At 44.6% G+C, this 23,551-nt stretch overlaps 1 protein-coding gene across 1 annotated transcript in view; it reads left to right on the forward strand.

Moving 5' to 3' along the window:
* LOC134934815 (uncharacterized) overlaps nucleotides 1–21,961 on the forward strand; it is a 43,443-nt gene extending 21,482 nt beyond the window's left edge. Inside the window, exons 4-5 of the mRNA XM_063930166.1 lie at nucleotides 3,609–3,779; nucleotides 20,724–21,961. Of these exons, the coding sequence (XP_063786236.1) occupies nucleotides 3,609–3,779; nucleotides 20,724–20,935 (383 nt within the window). The 3' untranslated portion in view covers nucleotides 20,936–21,961. The remainder of the gene's footprint in view (nucleotides 1–3,608; nucleotides 3,780–20,723) is intronic.
* Nucleotides 21,962–23,551: the final 1,590 nt, after the last annotated feature.

Here is a 23,551-nt window from a genome sequence, read left to right on the forward strand (position 1 = left end):
TTTTGAGACCCAAGTGCATGATTTTGCATTTTTTGGCATTAAACTGTAATTGCCATACTCTTGACCATTCCTCTAGTCTACCTAGATCCTCAATCATTTGTTTTACCCCACCTGGTGTGTCTACCCTGTTCCATACCTTTGTGTCATCTGCAAAAAGGCATACTTTCCCTTTAATGCCATTAGCAATGTCACCAATAAATATATTAAAAAGCACTGGTCCAAGTACAGATCCCTGGGGTACTTCACTGGTAACATCTTCCTCCTGTGAATGCACTCCATTTACCACAACTCTCTGTTTTCTATCCTGCAACCAAGATTTTATCCATTTAATAATCCTAGTATCCAATCCCAAGCTTTCAAGTTTATTTAGCAGTCTGCGATGTGGAACAGTGTCAAAAGCCTTACTAAAGTAAGCTATATCCACGGCTCCACCTTTATCCATCACTTTAGTCACACAGTCAAAAAAGTCAATAAGGTTTGTTTGACATGATCTCCCCCCCAGTGAACCATGCTGTTTGGGATCCTGTAAATTGCTGGATTTGAGATAGTATACAACTCTTTCTTTTATGAGTGTTTCCATCAATGTTAGACTCACTGGTCTGTAGTTGTTTGCCTCTTCCATGATTCCACTTTTGTGCAGTGGGACTACGTTTGCTCTTTTCCAGTCCTCTGGGATTACTCCTGTAGCTAATGACTGGTTGAATAATACGGTCAATGGTGCTACCAGCACCTCTTTAAGTTATTTTAGTATCCTTGGATGTATCCCATCTGGTCCACTTTCAGCTTTGAGAGTTCTGTTAGGACCTTCTCCTCTGTAAATGTACTTGTTTCATTTTCCTGAATATCCCTGCAACTTAACTGTGGCCCTCTCTTTCAGTAGTGAATACTGAGCAAAAAGAATTATTAAGATGATCTGCTATTACATTGTCTCCCTCAACAATACTTCCAGTCTCTGTCCGTAGTTTTATTATTCCCCCTTTTTTTTTTCTCCTTTCACTTATAAACCTAAAAAAAAAGTTTTGCCTCCTCAGCTTGTGCCTTTACACATCTGATTACCTCCTATGGGGTTCATTCCGACCTGATCGCACGCTGACGTTTTTCACAGCACAGTGATCAGGTCACTACTGCGCATGCGTATGCACCGCAATGCGCAGGCACGTCGTACGGGTACAAAGCAGATCGTTGCTGGGCGATGGATTTAATGAAGAATCCATTCGTACAGTCGATCGCAAGAAGATTGACAGGAAGGAGGAGTTTATGGGTGTCAACTGACCGTTTTTAGGGAGTGGTTGGAAAAACGCAGGCATGTCCAAGCGTTTGCAGGGCAGGTGTCTGACGTCAATTCCGGGACCAAACAGGCTGAAGTGATTGCAGCGGCTGAGTAAGTTCAGACCTACTGAGAAACTGCTCAAACCGTTTTTGTACTGCTCAGCTGCACAAGCGTTTGCACACTTGCAAAGCTAAAATACACTCCCCTGTGGGCGGCGACTATGTGTTTGCACGGCTGCAAAAAGTAGCTAGCGAGCGATCAACTCGGAATGACCCTCTTAGTCTCCTTCTGTCTAACAAGATATATGGCTTAGTCTTCATTATTTTGTGTCTACTCATATTTCCTAAAATCCATCTTTTTTGCTTCAACAATATTTGCTACTTCTTTCGCAAACCACACTGGCTTCCTTTTCCTTGTGTTTTTCCTAACACTTTTGATACAAAGGTCTGTTGCCTTTAACATTGCACTTTTTAATGTTTCCCACCTCTCCTGCACTGCTTCCAAATTCCTCCACTCTGCCAAAGAATCACTTACACATTTTCCCATCCCTACAAAATCAGCCTTTCTAAAATCCAACACCTTTGTTTTTGTATGGAATGAGTCAGTCTCTGACTTTGGGGGTCATTCCGAGTTGATCGCTAGCTGTCGTTGTGCGCAGCGATCAGGCTAAAAATTGGCATTTCTGCGCATGCGTATGGGCCGCAATGCGCGCGCGCGCGTCGTACGGGTACAAAGGCCGTTGTGGTTGTGCACAGGTTGTAGCAAAGTTTTCAGTCACACTGACAGCCGCAAGAAGATTGACAGGAAGGGGCGTTTCTGGGTGTCAACTGACCAGTTCAGGGAGGGTTTGCAAAACCGCAGGCGTGTCTGAAAAAACGCAGGCGTGGCTGGGCGTTCGCTGGGTGGGTGTATGACATCAAATCCGGACACGAATAGGCTGAAGTGCTCGGAGTGCTGAGTAGGTTCAGAGCTACTCCGAAACTGCACAAATTTTTTTTGCAGAGCTCAGCTGCACAAGCGTTTGCGCTTCTGCTAAGCTAAAATACAATCCCCAGTGGGCGGCGGCATAGCATTTGCACGGCTGCTAAAACTAGCTAGCGAGCGATCAACTCATAACCATACTGCTTAATGATCACCGGATCCCAGGTTTTCACCCACCTTTACATCTGATATTCTGTCTCCATTTGTAAGTATTAAGTCTAATATAGCGTCTTTCTGAGTGGGCTCCCTCACAAATTGGTGGAGGGATGCTTCTTGAAGGGAATTTAAAATGTACCTACTTCTAGTGGAATTAGCAACAGACACCTCCCAGTTTACCTCAGGAAGATTAAAGTCTCCCATGATTATTACCTCTCCTTGTAATGCCATTTTAGTTATGTACTGCAATAGGTTCTGGTCCAGTTCCTCTTCCTGACCTGGTGGCCTGTATATCATGCCAATACGAATAATCGACTTCTTCCCTGTTTCTATGGTCACCCAAAAGGTCTCAGTATTTTCTTCAATACTTTGTATTAAGTTAGTATTTATGCTTTTTTTTTTTACATACATTGCTACCCCTCCTCCGATTTTTTACAATTCTGTCCTTCCTAAATAAAGTATATCCCGGTATAGCTATGTCCCTGTCATGATTTTCATTGCACCATGACTCTGTAATTGCCACAATATCTAGATCATCCCTTGTCATTATTGCAGTTAGTTCTGGGATTTTATTTCCTAAGCTCCTGGCATTTACATTTATCCCTGTCTTGGCAGTAACACAGGCCCCATGTTTTCCTTGGCTCCAAGTGCCAATGAAAATTAGCAAAGCTTCTGCTTGTCAAGCACAACAACATTCTTTTGGTGTGTGTGCTTGTGTTGGGGGTCTTTGATATAGGGTCAGGGCCTGTGATGTTTCACAGATCTTCAAGCAATTTGGGGAGTAGGTTAACACATCAAAAGAACTTTAACATGTTACTGACAATAGTCATTGTACAAACTTTTATGAGCTTCCCATGAACTGTTATCTGTTCCCTGATCTGAGCATCTCTCTATATCTGACTGTCCCCAAGAAGGTCAGGGGAGAGAAACTAGTCATATGATATTTACCTGACCCCTCAATGGTCAATCGCAGGTCACCATGCTTTTAATTGAAAGAAATACACTTAATAAACATAAAGGGTTACATCTGGTCTAATATCTCGCAGTCCATCACATAATCAGGAGGTGTGTACACTCCTAAGCTCATACTTTGTGGGAGATCCTTTTTATTATTTTAGCAATAAAAGGACAATGGGCTGACAGTTCTGCATTGTATCATGTGTGGAGGCTACATCCAATCCTCTACTTCTCCTCTGTACAGGAAGACAAGAATGTCTAGGGAAACCCACGACTTCCACTGTTTCTTCCACAAGATCTGCACCCAACAATGATGCCTCCACACAGAGACGGACGATTGACAAACACGCGCCCACCCAGGCTCCAGTACCGGATGTACCCAACTCAAACCAGAACGGCAGTGAGCACCTGAACGGTACAGCAAAGATGTCACACTATATTGCTCAACTCATATGTAGATAGATAGATAGATAGATAGTTTTGAAAAACAGACATGACATTAATACTGTATATTCAATATCCTGTAAAACGTATCTTTATCTTTGTCAAGTTGTGCTGACATCACTTACACTACTGTCATTGTGACTTCCATTCCAACCATGACACTTTCTGTGTAAGGCTTGTATGCTCGTGTGTGTGTGTGTGTGTGTGTGTGTGTGTGTGTGTGTGTGTGTGTGTTTAAGGATTAAGGTTGGAAGCTCTGCATGACCACAGAATAATGTGAATGATTATAATGGGCACTCCCAGTACAGCCCTGCATAGTATGATAAGGGTAAATATTTACAGAAATATATGAGGCAGATGCCTTGGAGAGTGATAAAGTGGAGAGAAATAATGCACCAGCCAATCAGCTGCTAACTGCCATGTTACATTCTGTGGGTCTATTCATGAAGCAGTGAAAAGTGTGGACAAATGGATCAGTGGAGAAGTTGCCCATGACAACCAATTAGCTGCTATGTATAATTTTATAAAATGCACTTTATACGTATTGCCTCAACAATGATTGGTTGCCATGGGTGCCAACTTCTCCACTAACTCTCTTCTCTCTTTTCACTGCAGTACAGCTTATGATGCAGCACTGTACATTCTGTGGGCAGTACAGCGGAGGGGTCAGCACTGTATATTCTGTGGGCAGTACAGTGGAGGGGTCAGCACTGTACATTCTGTGGGCAGTACAGCTGAGGGGGCAGCACTGTACTTTCTTTGGGCAGTACAGCTGAGGGAGCAGCACTGTACATTCTGTGGGCAGTACAGCTGAGGGAGCAGCACTGTACATTCTGGGGGCAGTACAGCTGAGGGGGCAGCACTGTACATTCTGTGGGCAGTACAGCTGAGTGGCAGCACAGTACATTCTGTGGGCAGTACAGCTGACGGGGCAGCACAGTACATTCTGTGGGCAGTACAGCTGAGGGGGCAGCACTGTACATTCTTTGAGCAGTACAGCTGAGGGGCAGCACTGTACATTCTGTGGGCAGTACAGCTGAGTGGGCAGCACATTACATTCTGGGGGCAGTACAACTGAGGGGGCAGCACTGTACATTCTTTGAGCAGTAAAGCTGAGGGGCAGCACAGTACATTCTGTGGGCAGTACAGCTGACGGGGCAGCACAGTACATTCTGTGGGCAGTACAGCTGAGGGGGCAGCACTGTACATTCTTTGAGCAGTACAGCTGAGGGGCAGCACTGTACATTCTGTGGGCAGTACAGCTGAGTGGGCAGCACATTACATTCTGGGGGCAGTACAGCTGAGGGGGCAGCACTGTACATTCTGGGGGCAGTACAGCTGAGAGGGTGGCACAGATTAGAAGGAAACAGAAGTGGGTGTCAGTGAATTGCACTGTTGTAATTCTGTCTTTCCCAGCTTCGCATTTTAATCTTTAAATAATGTAGGAGGAAGTGTTGGAAAAGGGGAGAGTAAGCAAATGGGGCTAACAATGGTAAATGTAAGATGCAGTCACAATGGCACACCTCACATTCCATCTTCTACACCAGGCTTTTTCAACCAGTGTGCCGTGGCACACTAGTGTGCCGCGACCAGTTGCTAGGTGTGCTGCGGAGCCAGAGCAGCTTCATGCACCGTCAGAGTGAACTGTTGGCCCGGGCTCTTCTTGGAGGATCAGTCGTGCTCTGGCCGTGACGTATGCCTTGAAGACGCGGCGGTGTGATACCATAGGTCACGGCCGCCGCGTCTCACCATCCAGTCAGCCCACCCACCTGTATACACATCTTCCAGTTCCCGCCTGCATACACAGCTTTCCTTGCCCACCCACAATCACACCTGCCCGACCGCCCGCTGCTCAGTATTCGCAGCACTCCACTATGAACAACCCCCACCACTGAGGGACAGGGAGGAGGACAGCTGACCAGTAGGGGCTAATATTTGGGGGTTTTCTTCTCCTATGGGGAACAATAGGATTTATGTGGGGAGAATAAGGATTTATGGGGGGAACAATGTGAATAATTCATGTGGGGAGCAATAGCATTTATATAGGGAGCAATATGATTTATGTGGGGAGCATTGTGATTGTTTTTTCTGTGTATGCCAATGTATGTGTGGATTTTTTTTTTACTATGAGGGCCAATGTGTGTTTTTTGTTTTTTTTTCTGTGGGGAACTGATGGGTGCATCTCCCCCCCCAAGACAGGCACCGAACCCAGGCTGACTAGCCTCCGACCTGTGACCGAACACAGTCACAGTGACGGCGGCAGAAGCAGGGGGAGGGTAGACCAGTCCCGAGTCCCTTTCTTTCTCACGAACTCTCCGCTGCTGCTTGAATACCAGTGACGGAATGTCATTTTAAACAAGTGCACTCATTTCATACAGACCAGCGGGACGCCGCGGCCTTTAATATAACAAATAGACTTTTTTCACCATTTTCATTTTTTCATAAATCCACTTATCATCCTGCTTATGGACTTCATCTCATTATATCTAGAAGCAAGCGTGCTCCTGCACAATTAGCATAAAGGCTTAATATAGCCAAACAGAGCTCATTCACGCATTCATATGAATTCTGGACTATCAGCTATTATAAATAAATATCATTTTGAAACTTAATCAAGCATTTTCACCATTTATTACACTAGTGCATACACATGCACAATTAGAAACCGGGGGTGAGCGCAGTGTAAAAATCTCTACTAATGTGATCATTAGTCATGGTTCCCATTACAATCTGGCTGAAGCAGAATGTACATTGTAGCACCAAACCTCATGTATCTAATCTATCTCCTATTATCCTATAGAGTGTAAGCTTGTGAACAGGGCCCTCTGACCAGGGCCTGATTAAGCCTTGTGGGCGCCTCGGGCACTTAAGACAGGGGGGCCCCCGATGGAACGTGGGGGATGTATATTAAATTGTGCATACCTCCCAACATGTCCCATTCCAGGATGGACAAAATGCTCTCTACCTGGACTTCCCACTTATTATATGATTGGCGTCACCTGTGTTGAACTATTTAATTGATAAGAAGGTACTTCGACACAGGTGATTGCAATCATAAATTAAGAAGGAAGTCCAGGTAGAGAGCATTTTGTCTCTCCTGGAATGGGTCATGGTGGGAGGTATAGATTGTGTATATTAAATTTAATGCAATGGTGAATATTAGTTTTAACTAATAGTTTAATAATGCCTGGGTAATGTTTATAGCTCCACCTAATTGAAAGACAACTATCTTATAAACTTTTCTTGTAGTGGGATAAAGATAACCTAACCTTAAAATACACATAGAAAAATAAAATAATTTATCTTGTCACATGCAAGGATAACAGCAGCCTCAGTACTACTTACACACTGGGACAGGACTCAGGAGGATTCTTTGTGTGTGTTTCTATCTCTAGACCCAAATGGTTTAGTTGTATAACAGTTTACACAGGACTCAGACACCCAGGTGGGGAGGGGGAGAAGTTGGGATCCCTGTATCACTTACAGCTCTCTCCACCCTCCTATCTCTTCTCTGTTCAGAAAGCTCTATCGTTAGATCATGAAAAATTATATTCCTGTGTTTCTGCATTCACTGCATACTGTCCTGCTTGCATTCTGGCTGCTGATTCTTCTTCTGCTTCAAATGGAAAGCTATTGATGTCAGTGTGTTCTGGCAGGGGGGCCCCCTGACAAAGGGAGGCCTGGGGTACAGTATGCCCTGCACCCCCCCTTAATCTGGCTATGCCTCTGTGTCTGGTAATTCCCAGTCTCCTCTTTTAGCTAAATCCTCCCTTACTGCTACCACATAACATATTATTGCTGCCCCCATTGTAAAATACGTCATTAAGGGGCTGATTCTGAGTCGCTCACTGGTGTGACCACTTTAGCTTCTTTACCGTAGTCACATTGTTGACTTTATGCTACCACCAGTCTCAGCCCGTCAAGAGTGTGCATGACTGTGTAAGGGCTGGGACGCCCACATTGGGTGTCTGTAATGCTGTATTACCACGTGGTATGTCTTTATACACCACCATTAGCTGCACCATCGAAAAGTGCACCAGCCCTATACTCCGTACAGATTTTATGTCTGGGTATGGTCTCTGATCTGGGCAGCTAATAGTCTGTGTATGTAGCCACTTCACTGACACCCCAGTAACTCTCTTATAACAAGCCCATGAGATGGAACATTTTCATGACTCTGAATAGCAACCTCCCAGTCACCACCGAGAAGCACCCAGCACTTTTCCAATACAGTTCTGATACTGTGCATGTAATAGTAACTGTATGCACCATATACTGTAGGTTTTAGGGATCTTTGCAGATGTGCAAAAGCAAGAATTTTTTAATTCTGTGAACATCGGTGTTGCATGTCAATGCAGGGCTTATCAATGGTTTGATATTACTGCAAATTATCCCAAAAAATCTCCTCAATAGGTGATCATATCTTTTTTGTAAAGAAACCCCTCATATGAGATGTCTCACTAAGGGGGTGATTCCGACTTGATCGTAGCTGTGCTAAATTTAGCACAGCTACGATCAGGAACACAGACATGCGGGGGGATGCCCAGCACAGGGCTAGCCCGCCCCGCATGTCAGTCCCTGCCCCGTCGCTGAAGTACAAAAGCATCGCCCAGAGGCGATGCTTTTGCACTTCAGGAGTAGCTCCCGGCCAGTGCAGCTTTTGCGTGCTGGCCGAGAGCTACTTGTCGCTGCCCGGCTCGCAGCAGCTGCATGTGATGTCACACAGCTGCAGCGCCCCCCCCCCACAGTCCAGCCACGCCTGCATTGGCCGGACCGCACCCACAAAACGGTAGCCAAACGCTGCCGTGCTGCCCCCTCCCGCCCTGTGACCACTTCTGCCTGTCAATAGGGCAGAGGCGATCGCTAGGCAACGACAGCCGTAGGCTGTCTGGCATGCGCCGGCGCACTGCGGCGCCGGTGCATGCACATTTCTGACCTGATCGCTGCGCTGAGATGAACTGCAGCGAGCGATCAAGTCAGAATGACCCCCTAAGAGACAGAGAGATATTTTAGATAGTTTTACGGTTTGTATAAACTGGCCTTCAAGTGACTGAAAGTTGTTTAAACTGGTCTTCAAGGTGATTGGAGGTTGCATAATCTGGTCTTCAGGTGACTGGGCAACTGGTGTTGAGGTGATTGGAGGTTGCATAATCTGGTCTTCAGGTGACTGGGCAACTTGTGTTGAGGTGATTGGAGGTTGCATAATCTAGTCCTGTGGTGACTAGAAGTTACATAAATTGGTCTTGAGGTGACTGGATAATATCCCTGACTACAGTCATGGGAAATACTGAAAGTTCAGAACTTCAGGGACATCCCATACATACACCCATAAATACTATGAAAGCCATGCATGGTGAAGGGAGTGTCAAAAGTATCGTAAAACTGTTTAAAAAGGCAGGATATTTAGAAGAAGGAATAATGGACCCCTTTAAAATTAAGGAAATAAAAAAAAGGGATTTATTGGAAATATTACTAAAAATGAACTGTCCCATAATGTAGACAGATGGCTTGAGACCTGTAAGAAAATACTGTAGGAAAAAGAATCATAAGAACTGGATTCTCAAATGTCTAACTTGTCTGTGGATGTGGACTGAGATCCCCGCAAGTGGATGGGTTCTAGAGCCGCTCATATTAGAATACCTTAAATGGAAATGACCAAATTGTTATTATTGTAACCCACCTGAGGAGACTATTTGCAAAAATTGTCAGGCACCCTGACTTGATGGTTGCTGACCCTGTAGCTTTACAGCATTTAATCCACATGATATAAGAAAAAAAAATACTTCAGAAGATTTGTTACAAAAAAGTCATAGAATCTCATCTCATATACTTGGAGATGTGCCTGTAATCACCTTAGATACTGGGAAACAATGCCCACAGAGGTATGGGCAAAAGGTAAATTGGATGTGGGACTGTTACCAGTTGAACCACTACAGTACCCACTAAGCCAAAACTAGACTGCTACTGTTAGTCAACATATCAAAGAGAATGTTCATGCAGGTGTATTAAGGGAGTGCATGTCACCTTTGATTGCTCCTCTCTTTCCAGAAAAAAAGAAACTCCAAAATCCAGGTAACCCAGTGACTTATCATATAGTGCATGATCTAAGAGAAATAAATAAGCGGATGCTTATTGATGCTCCTATAGTTCCAAATCCATACACATTGCTTAACCAAATTCCATCTACCTCTCAGTTCTTTACTGTTAATGATTTGGCAAATGCATTTTTCTCTGTTCCTTTTGTCAAAGTCAGAAAAATATCGCGCTGCACGTTGCCATATATTCACCTCATGCGCTTGCCCGCTGCACATGCACTTCCTTTGGCGTGCGTGCACATACTCGCTGTTGCGTGATGGCGCCCCTACAGGCGTGCGCTCGAGCGCATGGTATGTGCACTTACGGTAGAGTTTGTGTGCGTCTAGCGAGCGACTCGATCGCTAGATAATAAATCCATATAGCAGGTTTTATAGGTAATGTTCCCTTTAGTGATAACTGTAAGTTTGGTTAATGTAACTTGTTCACGGACTTGGGAATCCCTCTTTACGTGGTACAAAGGGTCTGATTAAGGTAGAACAGTTGTGTCTGGTACCTAACCGAAGAGTATTTTAATAGCAATAATCCGGTGTTGGTTAGGTATAGATTAAACGCTCCTGCATATAGTTATGGCCATTAGTAGTTTCTGGACATTTCCTATATTTGCAGTTCATTATCCATGCGGCGGGAATCCGGAGATTCCCTCCCACCTGAGCTGTTTGAAATAGTCACAGCCCACCTGTTCAAACTAACCTATGACCTTTTGATATGATGCGAGGAGACATTCCTGTGTCCAATGAACAATGAGATTGTAGGTCCCTTTGTAGTATACTGTACTCAGTGTATATAAGATCAGCCAGCCTGAACAGCTCCCTCATTCTCCACAAACGGTTTTCATATTGACTAACTCGGGGCTGGTACCAGGCTGCGCTGCGATCGTTCCCAGTGTGTGTAAGTAATTCTCTGTAATCTTCTCGCTCTTTTGATTGTATTGGCCAAATTCTCTCTCTCTCTGTTTTAGTATAAGATTGTAACTTTATTGCATATTTCTGTCTAGATAATCTGTTAGAATTATATGTTAGTTTGTAGTGTATGACTTGTAACTGTTTCTCTTTTGATATATCTAAAAGCTCGTTAGTAAAGGTGTTGGAACCTCAGCAGGGTGTCTGTGTCTCTCTAGCTGGTACAAAGGGTTTCTGAGTGTGTTGCATACAAGGTTTACAGTGTAAGCATATTCTGTGTTTAAAGTTTATAAAGGTTACTGTCTGTGTGTATGCTCACTGTGGGTATTCCGTACACCCAGCACAGCGTGTGTACTTAATTTGCGTACCACGTGCAAGGTCTTCATACGCAAATAGCGTACGGAGTGCGTAGCATGTGCACATGGTTTAGCAGCCATTACGGCTACACGGTATTAGTATATAGCTAATGTTAAAAGGTAGATAAATGACTCTATCACTTTAAACAAGGACAATCAGAAACTCCTGCTTTTACTTACAAGGATACGCCATGTGCTGGACGTGTTTGCATCAAGGGGGGGGGGGGGGGGCACAAGTCCATCTGCCTTCTCAGAGGCCATGAGTCTTGTATTTCAGGAATGGCTACCCATTCATCAGCATACCATTCTGATACAATACATGGATGATTTTTGATTCTACACAGACACCCAACAGCAGTGTTTACAAGAAACAATCTCATTGTTAAGATTTTTGCACAGTGTTAACTTCAAACCAAGCACTAAAGTACTGTAAGAAAGAAAGCCATCACAGAGGTACAGGTACCTAAGACCCTTAAGCAATTAAGAACATTTCTGGGTCTTCTCACATCATATCACTTCTGTGATGGCGCAGGAGAGAAGAGTCCTGCAGCATCACAGAAGTTACAGGTTCTGTATGATGCCATAAAAGGCATACACACTGATAAGCAAAGCTCACCTTTCTTGACAGATGAACAAACTACTGCTTTTCAGCAATTGAAGCAAGACATACTGCAGGCACCAGCCCTTGCTTTGCCAAACAATGATTTTTTTTATTTTCTGTCATCAAACAAAAGACTATCCACAAGGAGTTCTCCCTCAAGAACACAGCAATAAACAAAGACCACTGGCATATTACCCTTTACATTTGGATCCTGTAATCAGGACTGCCCCTATGTGCATAAAGGCAGTAGCAGCAGCAGTAGCTATGTTGCATGAAAAGGCAGAACAAATTGTGCTTGGTCATATTGTACTCTTACAAGTACCACACTCTGTCACTGAGATATTAAACCAAGCGCAAACAAGACATCTTTCTGCTGCCAGACTAACAAAATATGAAGTGGCTCGCTCACCCCTTCTAATGTAATTATTAAACGCTGTACCACACTGAATCCAGCAATGCTTTTGCCACTGAATTCAGAGGAAGGGAGGGTTGAGGGGGCAGCTGCAGACTTCACAGATAAATATGTCACACACAACGGTAAAGAGGAGGTAGTGATGTGGCAACACAGCATGAAATAGAAACTGTAGAGTCAGAGACATAAATAACACATTCATTCTCTCTGAAACATGACTGCATTCAACTAATTTGGCTAGAAAGTGCAATATTTCAAATATATCTGGAAGTCCTCTACCCAATGCTGATTTATATTTATTTGTCGATGATTCATGGTATTATGTTGATGGTAACCCTTACACCGGTTATGCAGCAACCACTCAGCATAAAATAGTTATACAGGAAGCTCTCCCATCACACATGTCACTACAAGAAGAAGAACTGAAAGTTCTAGCAGCAGCATGTATATATGCTGAAGGGAGGTCGGTCAATGTATACACCTATTCACGCTATGCCTTTGGAACTGCACACGATTATGGACCACTATGGAAGCGTAGAGACTTCCTAGGGCAGGCAAACCAGTTAAACATTCAGAATTGATAAGGTCTATATTTCACGCTTTTTCTCTACCCTCTACGCTTGCAGTGATCAAGATATTGGCTCACACCAAAGAACAAATACCAGAGGTCTTGGGGAACAGTTTTGTAGACATAGCTGCCAAAGATGCCACCAGTTATCCATGATTCAAATAGTGGATCTAGGCCCATGTGGGTTTTACAAAGACACACTCTTAAGGTTCCAGCAGCAAACATCCAAAGTTGAGAAGAAAACTTGGCAAAAGAAAGGAAGCCTAAGAATCAGCAGGAGAGTGGTGTCTAGGAACCCTTCCGTGACTCCCTAAGTCACTATATCCAATAGTGGCCCAGATAATGCATGTGAAGACACGTGTCTAAAGACACCATGGTCAGTCTGACCAAAAGACACTGGGTGGCCCAGGATTCACAGATGTAGCACAGGTCTTTGTGTCAGCATGCGCTCTATGTGCTTTAAATAATCCTGACAAAGTAGTAAGAGTGCCACCGAAGAGCACCCCTCAGACAATGTTCCCTTTCCAGATGATACAAATTGACTTTAAACATCTGTGAAGGATATATGGCTATGTATTTTTATTGGTGTGTACAGAACTTTTCAGTCACTGGCCAATGGCATGGCCATGTAAAGCAGCAAATGCTAAGACCACTGAAAATAAAATTATGCAAGAAATCATTTGCAGGTATCTGGTACCTCAGGTCATAAAAGGTGACAGATGCACACATTTTACAGGAGAAGTCTTACAATACATACTCACAGATCTAGGGATAATTTCTGACATTCACAAAGCCTGTCATCCTAAAAGTAGTGGCTGCGTGGAACATTTAAAGGGCACCCTGAAACTAAAGATACAGAAATTAATGGCAGAAACCGGTAAAAACTGGGTATATTGTCTGCCTTTAGCATTTCATTCAGTGAGGAACACTCCCAGAAAGTATACAAAGCTGACACCATATGAAATATTGTTTGGAACAGCATGCAGGTGTCACGATCCGGGTATCTGGACGCCATTTCTTACCCATCAGATGCCTCCTAAGGTTGGCTCAGCGCTCCAGGACCGGATCCCATCTGTTATCCTGATGTGTACATTCCTGTATCCTCTCCTGTCACTCTGGGACGCTGTCACAGTAAACGCCATATTACACCTGGCATGGCGTCTCCCGCGGCCTCCGCCGCCGTCCCTGAACTTCTGCATGCAGAGTGTCTGAGTGGCGATTACGTCAGCCGCGGCCTCCGCTGTGTCCGCGTGGTTGGATGTGCATCTGTCAGCCTGGCGCCTCCTGTCTCCGGTGGCCGGCGCCGCCATTACTGTTTTCATTACCACATGGATTACAAACCAAACTTCCCTCCAAGTGTCTGCATGGGCGCAGCCATCTTGGATTCTGTCAGCTGATCATTTCCACCAATCTGTTCTCAGTATTGATAATCTGCATAATTGCCTAGCCAATCCCTTCCTTGCTGCAGGTATAAATACACTGTGCCTGAGCAAGGAAGGCGTCAGTGCTTTGGTTGTCAAACCTAGTTCCTGTTTGTCTCTCTCCTGTGATTGTCTTCCAGGTTCCAGCTCCTGTCTCAAGACTTCCACCATAGAGACCCGCACCAGCATTCCACCTGCGGTGTAGCCTGACTCTCCAATCCATTGTGGATTCATCTGTTTCCAGCTACAACATTACCTGCTTCCAGCTCAGCTTCCAGCAGAGTACAGCTTCCCTTAAAGGGCCGGTGTCCTTTCTACACTTTACCACTCTCCACCGGTATTATTATTTCTCCGCTCTCAAGTTCTACATTTCAGTTTATATTTCATCGCTCCCAAGTTCATTTATTATTTAACTGGTTCCAGCCAGTATCCACTCCGTGCTAACAACAGTCTGGTTCCAGCCAGTATCCACAGCAGCTGTTTTATCTTCAGCAACCCAGCTTTTCCTGGAACACCAGCTGGCACAATCCTGGGTTATCTCCATTGCTACAGTCGGGCCTGGTAAGGACTTTCCATCTAGAAGATCATAAGAACTATCTCACACTACCAGTGCCCTGTGGCTCCTGCCATCCTGTAGTACCCAGGAACTGTATTTATTCTTTGCTGACTTTTACGTTTTCTTTTACTGCTGCTGTGTTGCGGAGTTGTCATAATAAACATCATTGACTTTTATCCAAGTTGTCGTGGTCACGCCTTCGGGCAGTTATTATTCATGTTACTTACATGTCCAGGGGTCTGATACAACCTCCCAGGTTCCGGTACATCTCAGCCCCTACAACTGAGGCTGCCTCCCGTCAGCTCAGGCCCTCAGTTGTGACAGTAAGCACTGACCTAATGAATCCAGCCGGAGACCAGGATCAAGCGGCCAGGCCGATGCAAGAACTGGCAGCCCGACTAGAACATCAGGAGGCTGCACAGGGCCACATCATCCGCTGTCTCCAGGATCTCTCTACTCGGCTGGATGGGATTCAGACAACTCTCCGTGGATCAGGCGCGTCTGGTGCGTCAACCACAGTGACTCCAGCTATAACCCCACCCACCTTACCCATTTCTGCTCCACGTCTTCATCTTCCAACGCCAGCAAAATTTGACGGATCTCCAAGATTCTGCAGGGGATTTCTCAACCAGTGTGAGATTCAGTTTGAGCTACAACCTGGCAATTTTCCCAGTGACCGTACAAAAATTGCCTACATTATTTCTCTTCTCAGTGGCTCAGCCCTTGATTGGGCATCACCGTTATGGGAGAGGTCCGACACCCTGCTATCTTCCTACACTGCCTTCGTGTCAACATTCAGGCGCATCTTCGACGAGCCAGGCCGGGTAACCTCAGCTTCATCCGAGATTCTCCGTTTACGCCAGGGGTCACGTACTGTAGGACAATATCTGATACAGTTCCAGATCCTGGCATCCGAACTGGCATGGAACGACGAGGCCCTGTATGCTGCATTCTGGCATGGCTTATCTGAGCGTATTAAAGATGAGTTAGCTACCAGAGACTTACCTTCTAAGTTAGATGAGCTAATCTCACTCTGCACGAAAGTTGATTTACGTTTCAGAGAGAGAGCAACTGAGCGTGGAAGATCATCTGCTCCAAAATCTTCTGCTCCTCCTCCTCGTCAACTGTCACCATCTAAAGATGAGCCCATGCAACTTGGCCGTTCCCGTTTAACTCCTGCTGAGCGCCGAAGACGTCTCTCCGAGTTTCTCTGTCTCTATTGTGCAGCTCCGTCTCACACCATTAATGCCTGTCCCAAACGTCCGGGAAACTCCAAATCCTAGCTCGCCAAGGAGAGGGCCGGCTAGGAGTAATGATCTCCTCTCCATCTCCTCAAGATTGTAATCTCCCAGTCTCGCTTCAAGTTGCTCAACGTTATCGGAACGTCATTGCCCTCCTTGATTCCGGAGCAGCTGGGAACTTTATTACCGAAGCCTATGTTAAACGGTGGTCCCTACCCACCGAGAGACTTCCTTCGTCCATTTCTTTAACTGCCGTGGATGGCAGCAAAATTTTTGATGCAGTTATTTCTTTAAGGACTCTACCAGTTCGTCTGAGAGTGGGAGTTCTTCATTCCGAACTTATTTCTTTTTTAGTGATTCCAAGAGCCACACATCCTGTGGTCCTGGGCCTTCCATGGCTCCGTCTTCACAATCCTACAATTGATTGGACGACTACGCAAATCCTGGCATGGGGTTCCTCCTGTGCTGAGACATGTTTGTTTAAAGTATTGCCTGTCTGTTCTTCCTCCCCCAGGTCGTCTGATGTTCCACCTCCTCCATATCAAGATTTCACGGATGTGTTCAGTAAAGCTTCTGCTGATATCCTTCCTCCTCATAGAGAATGGGACTGTCCGATTGATCTCGTTCCAGGGAAGGTTCCACCTCGAGGCCGAACTTATCCGTTGTCTCTGCCTGAGACGCATTCTATGGAGGAATATATTAAAGAGAACCTAGCAAAGGGGTTCATTCGACCTTCTTCTTCTCCAGCCGGCGCAGGCTTCTTTTTTGTAAAAAAGAAAGATGGTGGTCTGCGGCCGTGCATCGACTACAGAGGTTTGAACGACATTACCATCAAGAACCGTTATCCTTTACCCCTGATTACTGAGCTCTTTGACAGAGTTAGCGGAGCTACCATCTTTACAAAGCTGGACTTGCGAGGTGCATACAATCTCATCCGGATCCGTGAGGGTGACGAGTGGAAGACCGCCTTTAACACCCGTGACGGACATTATGAGTACCTCGTCATGCCCTTCGGATTGAGCAATGCTCCAGCTGTCTTCCAGCATTTTGTCAATGAGATCTTCAGAGACATTCTATACCGTCATGTCGTGGTCTATCTAGACGATATCCTCATTTTTGCCAACGATTTAGAGGAACATCGTTTTTGGGTTAAAGAGGTTCTGTCCCGTCTCCGTGTCAATCATCTCTATTGCAAATTAGAAAAATGCGTCTTTGAAGTCAAGTCCATTCCGTTTCTAGGGTACATTGTGTCCGGTTCCGGACTAGAGATGGATCCTGAGAAACTACAAGCAATCCAAAATTGGCCGGTACCCTTAACCCTCAAAGGGGTCCAGAGGTTCTTAGGGTTCGCCAACTATTACCGAAAGTTTATACGAGACTTTTCCACCATTGTGGCGCCTATTACTGCTTTCACTAAGAAGGGTGCTAACCCGTCCAAGTGGTCTGAAGAAGCCATGCAAGCATTTCATCTTTTAAAACAAAGGTTCATCTCTGCGCCTGTTCTGAAACAGCCTGACATCGACTCTCCTTTCATCTTAGAGGTGGATGCCTCCTCCGTTGGAGTAGGAGCGGTGTTATCTCAGAGGGCTAAAGATGGCCATTTACACCCTTGCAGTTTCTTCTCCCGGAAGTTCTCCCCAGCTGAGCGCAACTATGCCATTGGCGACCAGGAGTTGCTAGCCATCAAGCTCGCTCTAGAAGAGTGGAGGTATCTGTTGGAGGGAGCTTCTCATTCAATCACCATACTTACAGACCACAAGAACCTTTTATACCTGAAGGGCGCACAATGTCTCAACCCTCGTCAGGCCAGATGGGCACTTTTCTTTTCCAGGTTCGACTTTAAACTCCAGTTCTGTCCGGGCTCTCAGAATCGCAAGGCCGATGCCCTTTCCCGCTCATGGGAGCAAGAAAATGAGTCAGAGTCTTCAGACAAGCATCCTATTATAAATCCGTTGGCATTCTCCACGGTAGGGATGGACTCTACGCCCCCATCAGGGAAAAGTTTTGTGAAGCCGATGCTAAGGAAGAAGCTCATGCATTGGGCCCATGCTTCCCGTTTTGCCGGACATACAGGTATCCAAAAAACCCTGGAGTTTATCTCTAGGTCCTATTGGTGGCCAACTCTGAAAAAGGACGTCTTGGAGTTTATTGCATCTTGCCCAAAGTGTGCCCAACATAAAGTATCCCGCCAGTCGCCTGCGGGGCAACTGGTTCCACTATCCGTTCCCCGTCGACCATGGACCCACTTGTCGATGGATTTCATTACAGACTTACCCATGTGCAACAAGTTCAATACCATCTGGGTGGTAGTTGACCGGTTCACCAAGATGGCACACTTCATTCCTCTCACCGGTCTTCCGTCAGCTTCCAAGTTGGCTCAAGTATTCATACAAGAGATCTTCCGACTCCACGGTCTTCCTGAAGAAATTATCTCAGATCGAGGAGTTCAATTCACAGCCAAATTCTGGTGAAGTTTATGTCAAGTCCTCCAAGTCAAGCTAAAGTTTTCCACGGCTTACCATCCTCAGACCAATGGTCAAACCGAGAGGGTGAATCAGGACTTGGAGGCCTTCCTCCGCATCTATGTGTCCTCCTCTCAAGATGACTGGGTTCAATTACTTCCCTGGGCCGAGTTCTGTCATAACAACCAGTATCATTCTTCATCTGCTTCAACACCATTCTTCACTAACTTTGGATTCCACCCTAAAGTCCCTGAGTTCCAACCGCTTCCAGCAACTTCTGTTCCCGCAGTGGATATCACCTTGAATCAGTTTGCCAATATCTGGAAGAGCGTACGATCAGCTCTGCTCAAGGCATCGTTCAGGTACAAGAAGTTTGCGGATAAGAAACGTCGAGCAGTTCCTGCTCTCAAGGTGGGTGATCGGGTATGGTTATCCACGAAGAATTTGAGGTTAAGAGTTCCCAGTATGAAGTTTGCACCTCGCTATATCGGTCCTTTCAAGATTGAACAAGTCATCAATCCTGTTGCTTACAGACTCCAGTTGCCTCCCTTCTTAAAAATACCCAGGACATTCCATGTTTCCCTGTTGAAACCGCTGATCTTGAATCGGTTTCATTCCTCACTTCCTCCAACTCCGAAAGTCCAAACTCAACGAGGCGTTGAGTATGAAGTGGCCAAGATCCTGGACTCACGTCACCGTTACGGTCAACTACAATATCTTATTGACTGGAAGGGTTATGGTCCTGAGGAACGTTCATGGACCAATGCTTCTGATGTCCATGCTCCTGCCTTGGTCCGGAGATTCCATTCCAAGTTTCCTCAAAAGCCAAAGAAGTGTCCTGGGGCCACTCCTAAAGGGGGGGGTGCTGTCACGATCCGGGTATCTGGACGCCATTTCTTACCCATCAGATGCCTCCTAAGGCTGGCTCAGCGCTCCAGGACCGGATCCCATCTGTTATCCTGATGTGTACATTCCTGTATCCTCTCCTGTCACTCTGGGACGCTGTCACAGTAAACGCCATATTACACCTGGCATGGCGTCTCCCGCGGCCTCCGCCGCCGTCCCTGAACTTCTGCATGCAGAGTGTCTGAGTGGCGGTTACGTCAGCCGCGGCCTCCGCTGTGTCCGCGTGGATGGATGTGCATCTGTCAGCCTGGCGCCTCCTGTCTCCAGTGGCCGGCGCCGCCATTACTGTTTTCATTACCACATGGATTACAAACCAAACTTCCCTCCAAGTGTCTGCATGGGCGCAGCCATCTTGGATTCTGTCAGCTGATCATTTCCACCAATCTGTTCTCAGTATTGATAATCTGCATAATTGCCTAGCCAATCCCTTCCTTGCTGCAGGTATAAATACACTGTGCCTGAGCAAGGAAGGCGTCAGTGCTTTGGTTGTCAAACCTAGTTCCTGTTTGTCTCTCTCCTGTGATTGTCTTCCAGGTTCCAGCTCCTGTCTCAAGACTTCCACCATAGAGACCCGCACCAGCATTCCACCTGCGGTGTAGCCTGACTCTCCAATCCATTGTGGATTCATCTGTTTCCAGCTACAACATTACCTGCTTCCAGCTCAGCTTCCAGCAGAGTACAGCTTCCCTTAAAGGGCCGGTGTCCTTTCTACACTTTACCACTCTCCACCGGTATTATTATTTCTCCGCTCTCAAGTTCTACATTTCAGTTCATATTTCATCGCTCCCAAGTTCATTTATTATTTAACTGGTTCCAGCCAGTATCCACTCCGTGCTAACAACAGTCTGGTTCCAGCCAGTATCCACAGCAGCTGTTTTATCTTCAGCAACCCAGCTTTTCCTGGAACACCAGCTGGCACAATCCTGGGTTATCTCCATTGCTACAGTCGGGCCTGGTAAGGACTTTCCATCTAGAAGATCATAAGAACTATCTCACACTACCAGTGCCCTGTGGCTCCTGCCATCCTGTAGTACCCAGGAACTGTATTTATTCTTTGCTGACTTTTACGTTTTCTTTTACTGCTGCTGTGTTGCGGAGTTGTCATAATAAACATCATTGACTTTTATCCAAGTTGTCGTGGTCACGCCTTCGGGCAGTTATTATTCATGTTACTTACATGTCCAGGGGTCTGATACAACCTCCCAGGTTCCGGTACATCTCAGCCCCTACAACTGAGGCTGCCTCCCGTCAGCTCAGGCCCTCAGTTGTGACAGCAGGCTGTGTTGCTATTTCCAACATCAATTACAACATTTTACATGGTGATTTAACTGAATATGTTAAACAATTCCAAAGACAACTAACTAAAATCCATTCACAAATTTTCTCCTTCATTCCAGATCCCAATGCTGACCTAAGTGCCCATAAGCTACAACCAGGAGACTGGGTGGTAATAAAGAAGCACATGAGAAAGGCTCTTGAACCTCGGTATGAGGGACCATTCCAAGTCTTGCTGACCACTCCAATCTTAGTGATGGTCAATGGAAAAGATACCTGGATACACGTATCCCACTGCAAGAACTTCACACAAGGGGAGTTGGAGCTTAATTAATATTATTTATAAAAGCAGTTTAATAGACCTAAAGCCTTCCAAATACCTATAGGTGGGCATTATAGGTTCTGCTGTATATGCAGTTATGCTCAGTGCTAGTTGTGTGCATCAGCATTTCTCTAACATAGTATTAGAAGCCTCAGCATGATAGCATCTCTTCATATCTTTAGTAATAGAGTGTATAGTCCAGTGTAGGACATTGCTAAAGAGACTATGACAATGACATTGCAAAAGGACTCAACAAAGAAGACAATGGACTTTGAAAGTAAATTAGGGAGAGAGGCACCATTGGCTATTTGGGGCAAATGAGGATCCTTATTTATCTGCAGGCAGGTAGATACATGAAGTAACATCTTCCCAATAGCTGGGGACACTATTAGGTAGTGGACAGTTAGGGATAGTAAAGTTTCATTTGACTAAAAAGAAGGGACTTTTAGATAAAAAATGACCACATCAACCATTTTGTGCTATGTCCTTATGCTTAAAATTTGAGATGACATATATCATGGTCATCTCTTGGTTATTCAAATGTAAAAAAGGTCTTTGTCTAAAAGAAACAAGATTACATTTTTAGTCAGCATTATTTGAGCTTACATACTGTGCTCATTTGTAATTATCCAGATATGAAGAACAGGCCTTTAATTAAAAGAAACAAGCTAGACAGCTAAAGATAACAAACAGAACTATGTTTCAATCAGATGTATAGCGAGACAGGAGTCTCAGGATGAGTCCGATTATACCAGATGCAAAGTTCTAACACTTTCTACAATATGTCTACACTTCAAGGACATACATTCCTTTAAGATAAGTAGAAGTCATTAATATAAGTATTTTACGTATAGCAATACTGCCCTCTTCTGACTATTATGTTTAAAGTTACTAATGAGTGTAATGCAAATTCAAATTGTATTCAGAGATAATCTAATGTTGGACATGCTCAGTTATTTGTTTATTTGTAATATTGCTAATTGAAGCTGTTATAAAAGGAATTGTGTCTAATAAAACAAAGAAACTTTAGATACGCAACTGACTGGTTTTGTCATTCTTTCTCTCCGATCGAAAACAGATGTGCCTCCATGAAATCACTCAGTTCTGCCAATGAACTCATTCCTCTCAGTCTTAAAATACATAAGTATAACTATGAAGAGTAAAATGTGTTAAAAGTACAGGAGTACACGTGATCCCCACGGCATCAGGGTTGATAGAAAATAAAAACCATTTGAGATAAATGGACCCTCTCCACATATCTGTCTCATTAAATAAACTTGCCCTGCAAAACAAGATCTTGGGCTGGATGTCACGAAGTCCGAGATGGCCAGAGGTATGGGTTACCGGATGAACTTGGAAATTTTTTGTAAGGCGGCAATCATTTACAAGCCAAAATAATTCCTTGTAAAGGTTTGCCACTTTAAAAATAAAACGTCCGAGTCCAACCGGCAATCCTCACCTCCGGCCAACTTAAACTTAATTACATCTGACCGCTTGTTTTTTTTCATGTTGCTGCAAAATGTAGTGCGACCCAACCCCCCCTCCCACACACACACATTCCAAACATCAAGACACTGTATATTTTTGCATCCTAACAGAAGATTGAATTTGTTGTTTTTCAACATCAGCCTTGTATTTAGAAGATGAGTGGCGCTATTGAAAAAATAGTTGCATAATGTGATATATGGGCATTTGTGTCATCGTTTTACACTTATGGTCTTAATTCATGTCACAGATGGATCCTCCAACATCTCTGCTTGCGCTGCTGGGTTCATCCTCCTGTTTATCACTAGCTCTCTCCCTTTAGTAATATACTCAAATATTTATACCTATTACACATAAAACAGTTTATTACATATATACATATGAATGTACTATCTGTCTTAACTGTCCTTCTCTGATCGTTTCTCAGGATTTTCTGAAGTTGGCAACAGCATTAAACTTTGCTCTCAAATCATAAAACCATGGAAAAAATATTATTTTTCAATTTTAGTAAAGAATGCATCATATTCTGCTTGTCGACCCAAGTAAGAGTAATATCAATATCTGGTATCCAAATTGTCCTATTTCCAAACTCATTATTATCTTCAGCTAAGATGAAATCTCACTCTAGTATGTGCTCTCTGTCTGGTTGTCCTCCGAACATATTTACTTCCTGTATCCTGCATCTAACCATTGCTCTTTTTCCTCTCACTCTTATCTTTACCTTTCTTTCTTCTCAGATTTACATTACCAATAGGAAATATTTGTCTTGTTTAGTTATTGGAAAAAGGATGTAGGATGTTATCAATTGCATTAACAAAGGTGTGGTTTCTTCAGAGCTATAAATAATATAGAATGAAGAATTATTTAGCAAGGGGCACTGATTTGGTGGTATGGGCCTGTCAGGGAGGTGCAGCCATACCCCTTTCCCAATTGAGCATGGTTATGCACTCATATGCTTGGCCATGTCTCCACCCCACTCAATACCAGGGTCCACCAATACTGTCCAAAATGAAGCTTTTGAGTCAGGCTCCAATCTCTAACCACTGATCAAAACTTGGTGAAGATAAGAACTCACCTGTGTGATGTGGGTCTGACACAGAGTTATTCAAAAGACAACCACCTGGTCTGTTTACTGAAATGATG

This window comes from Pseudophryne corroboree, chromosome 6 (genome assembly GCF_028390025.1).
Source record: "Pseudophryne corroboree isolate aPseCor3 chromosome 6, aPseCor3.hap2, whole genome shotgun sequence".
In the NCBI taxonomy this organism is placed as follows: domain Eukaryota; kingdom Metazoa; phylum Chordata; class Amphibia; order Anura; family Myobatrachidae; genus Pseudophryne; species Pseudophryne corroboree.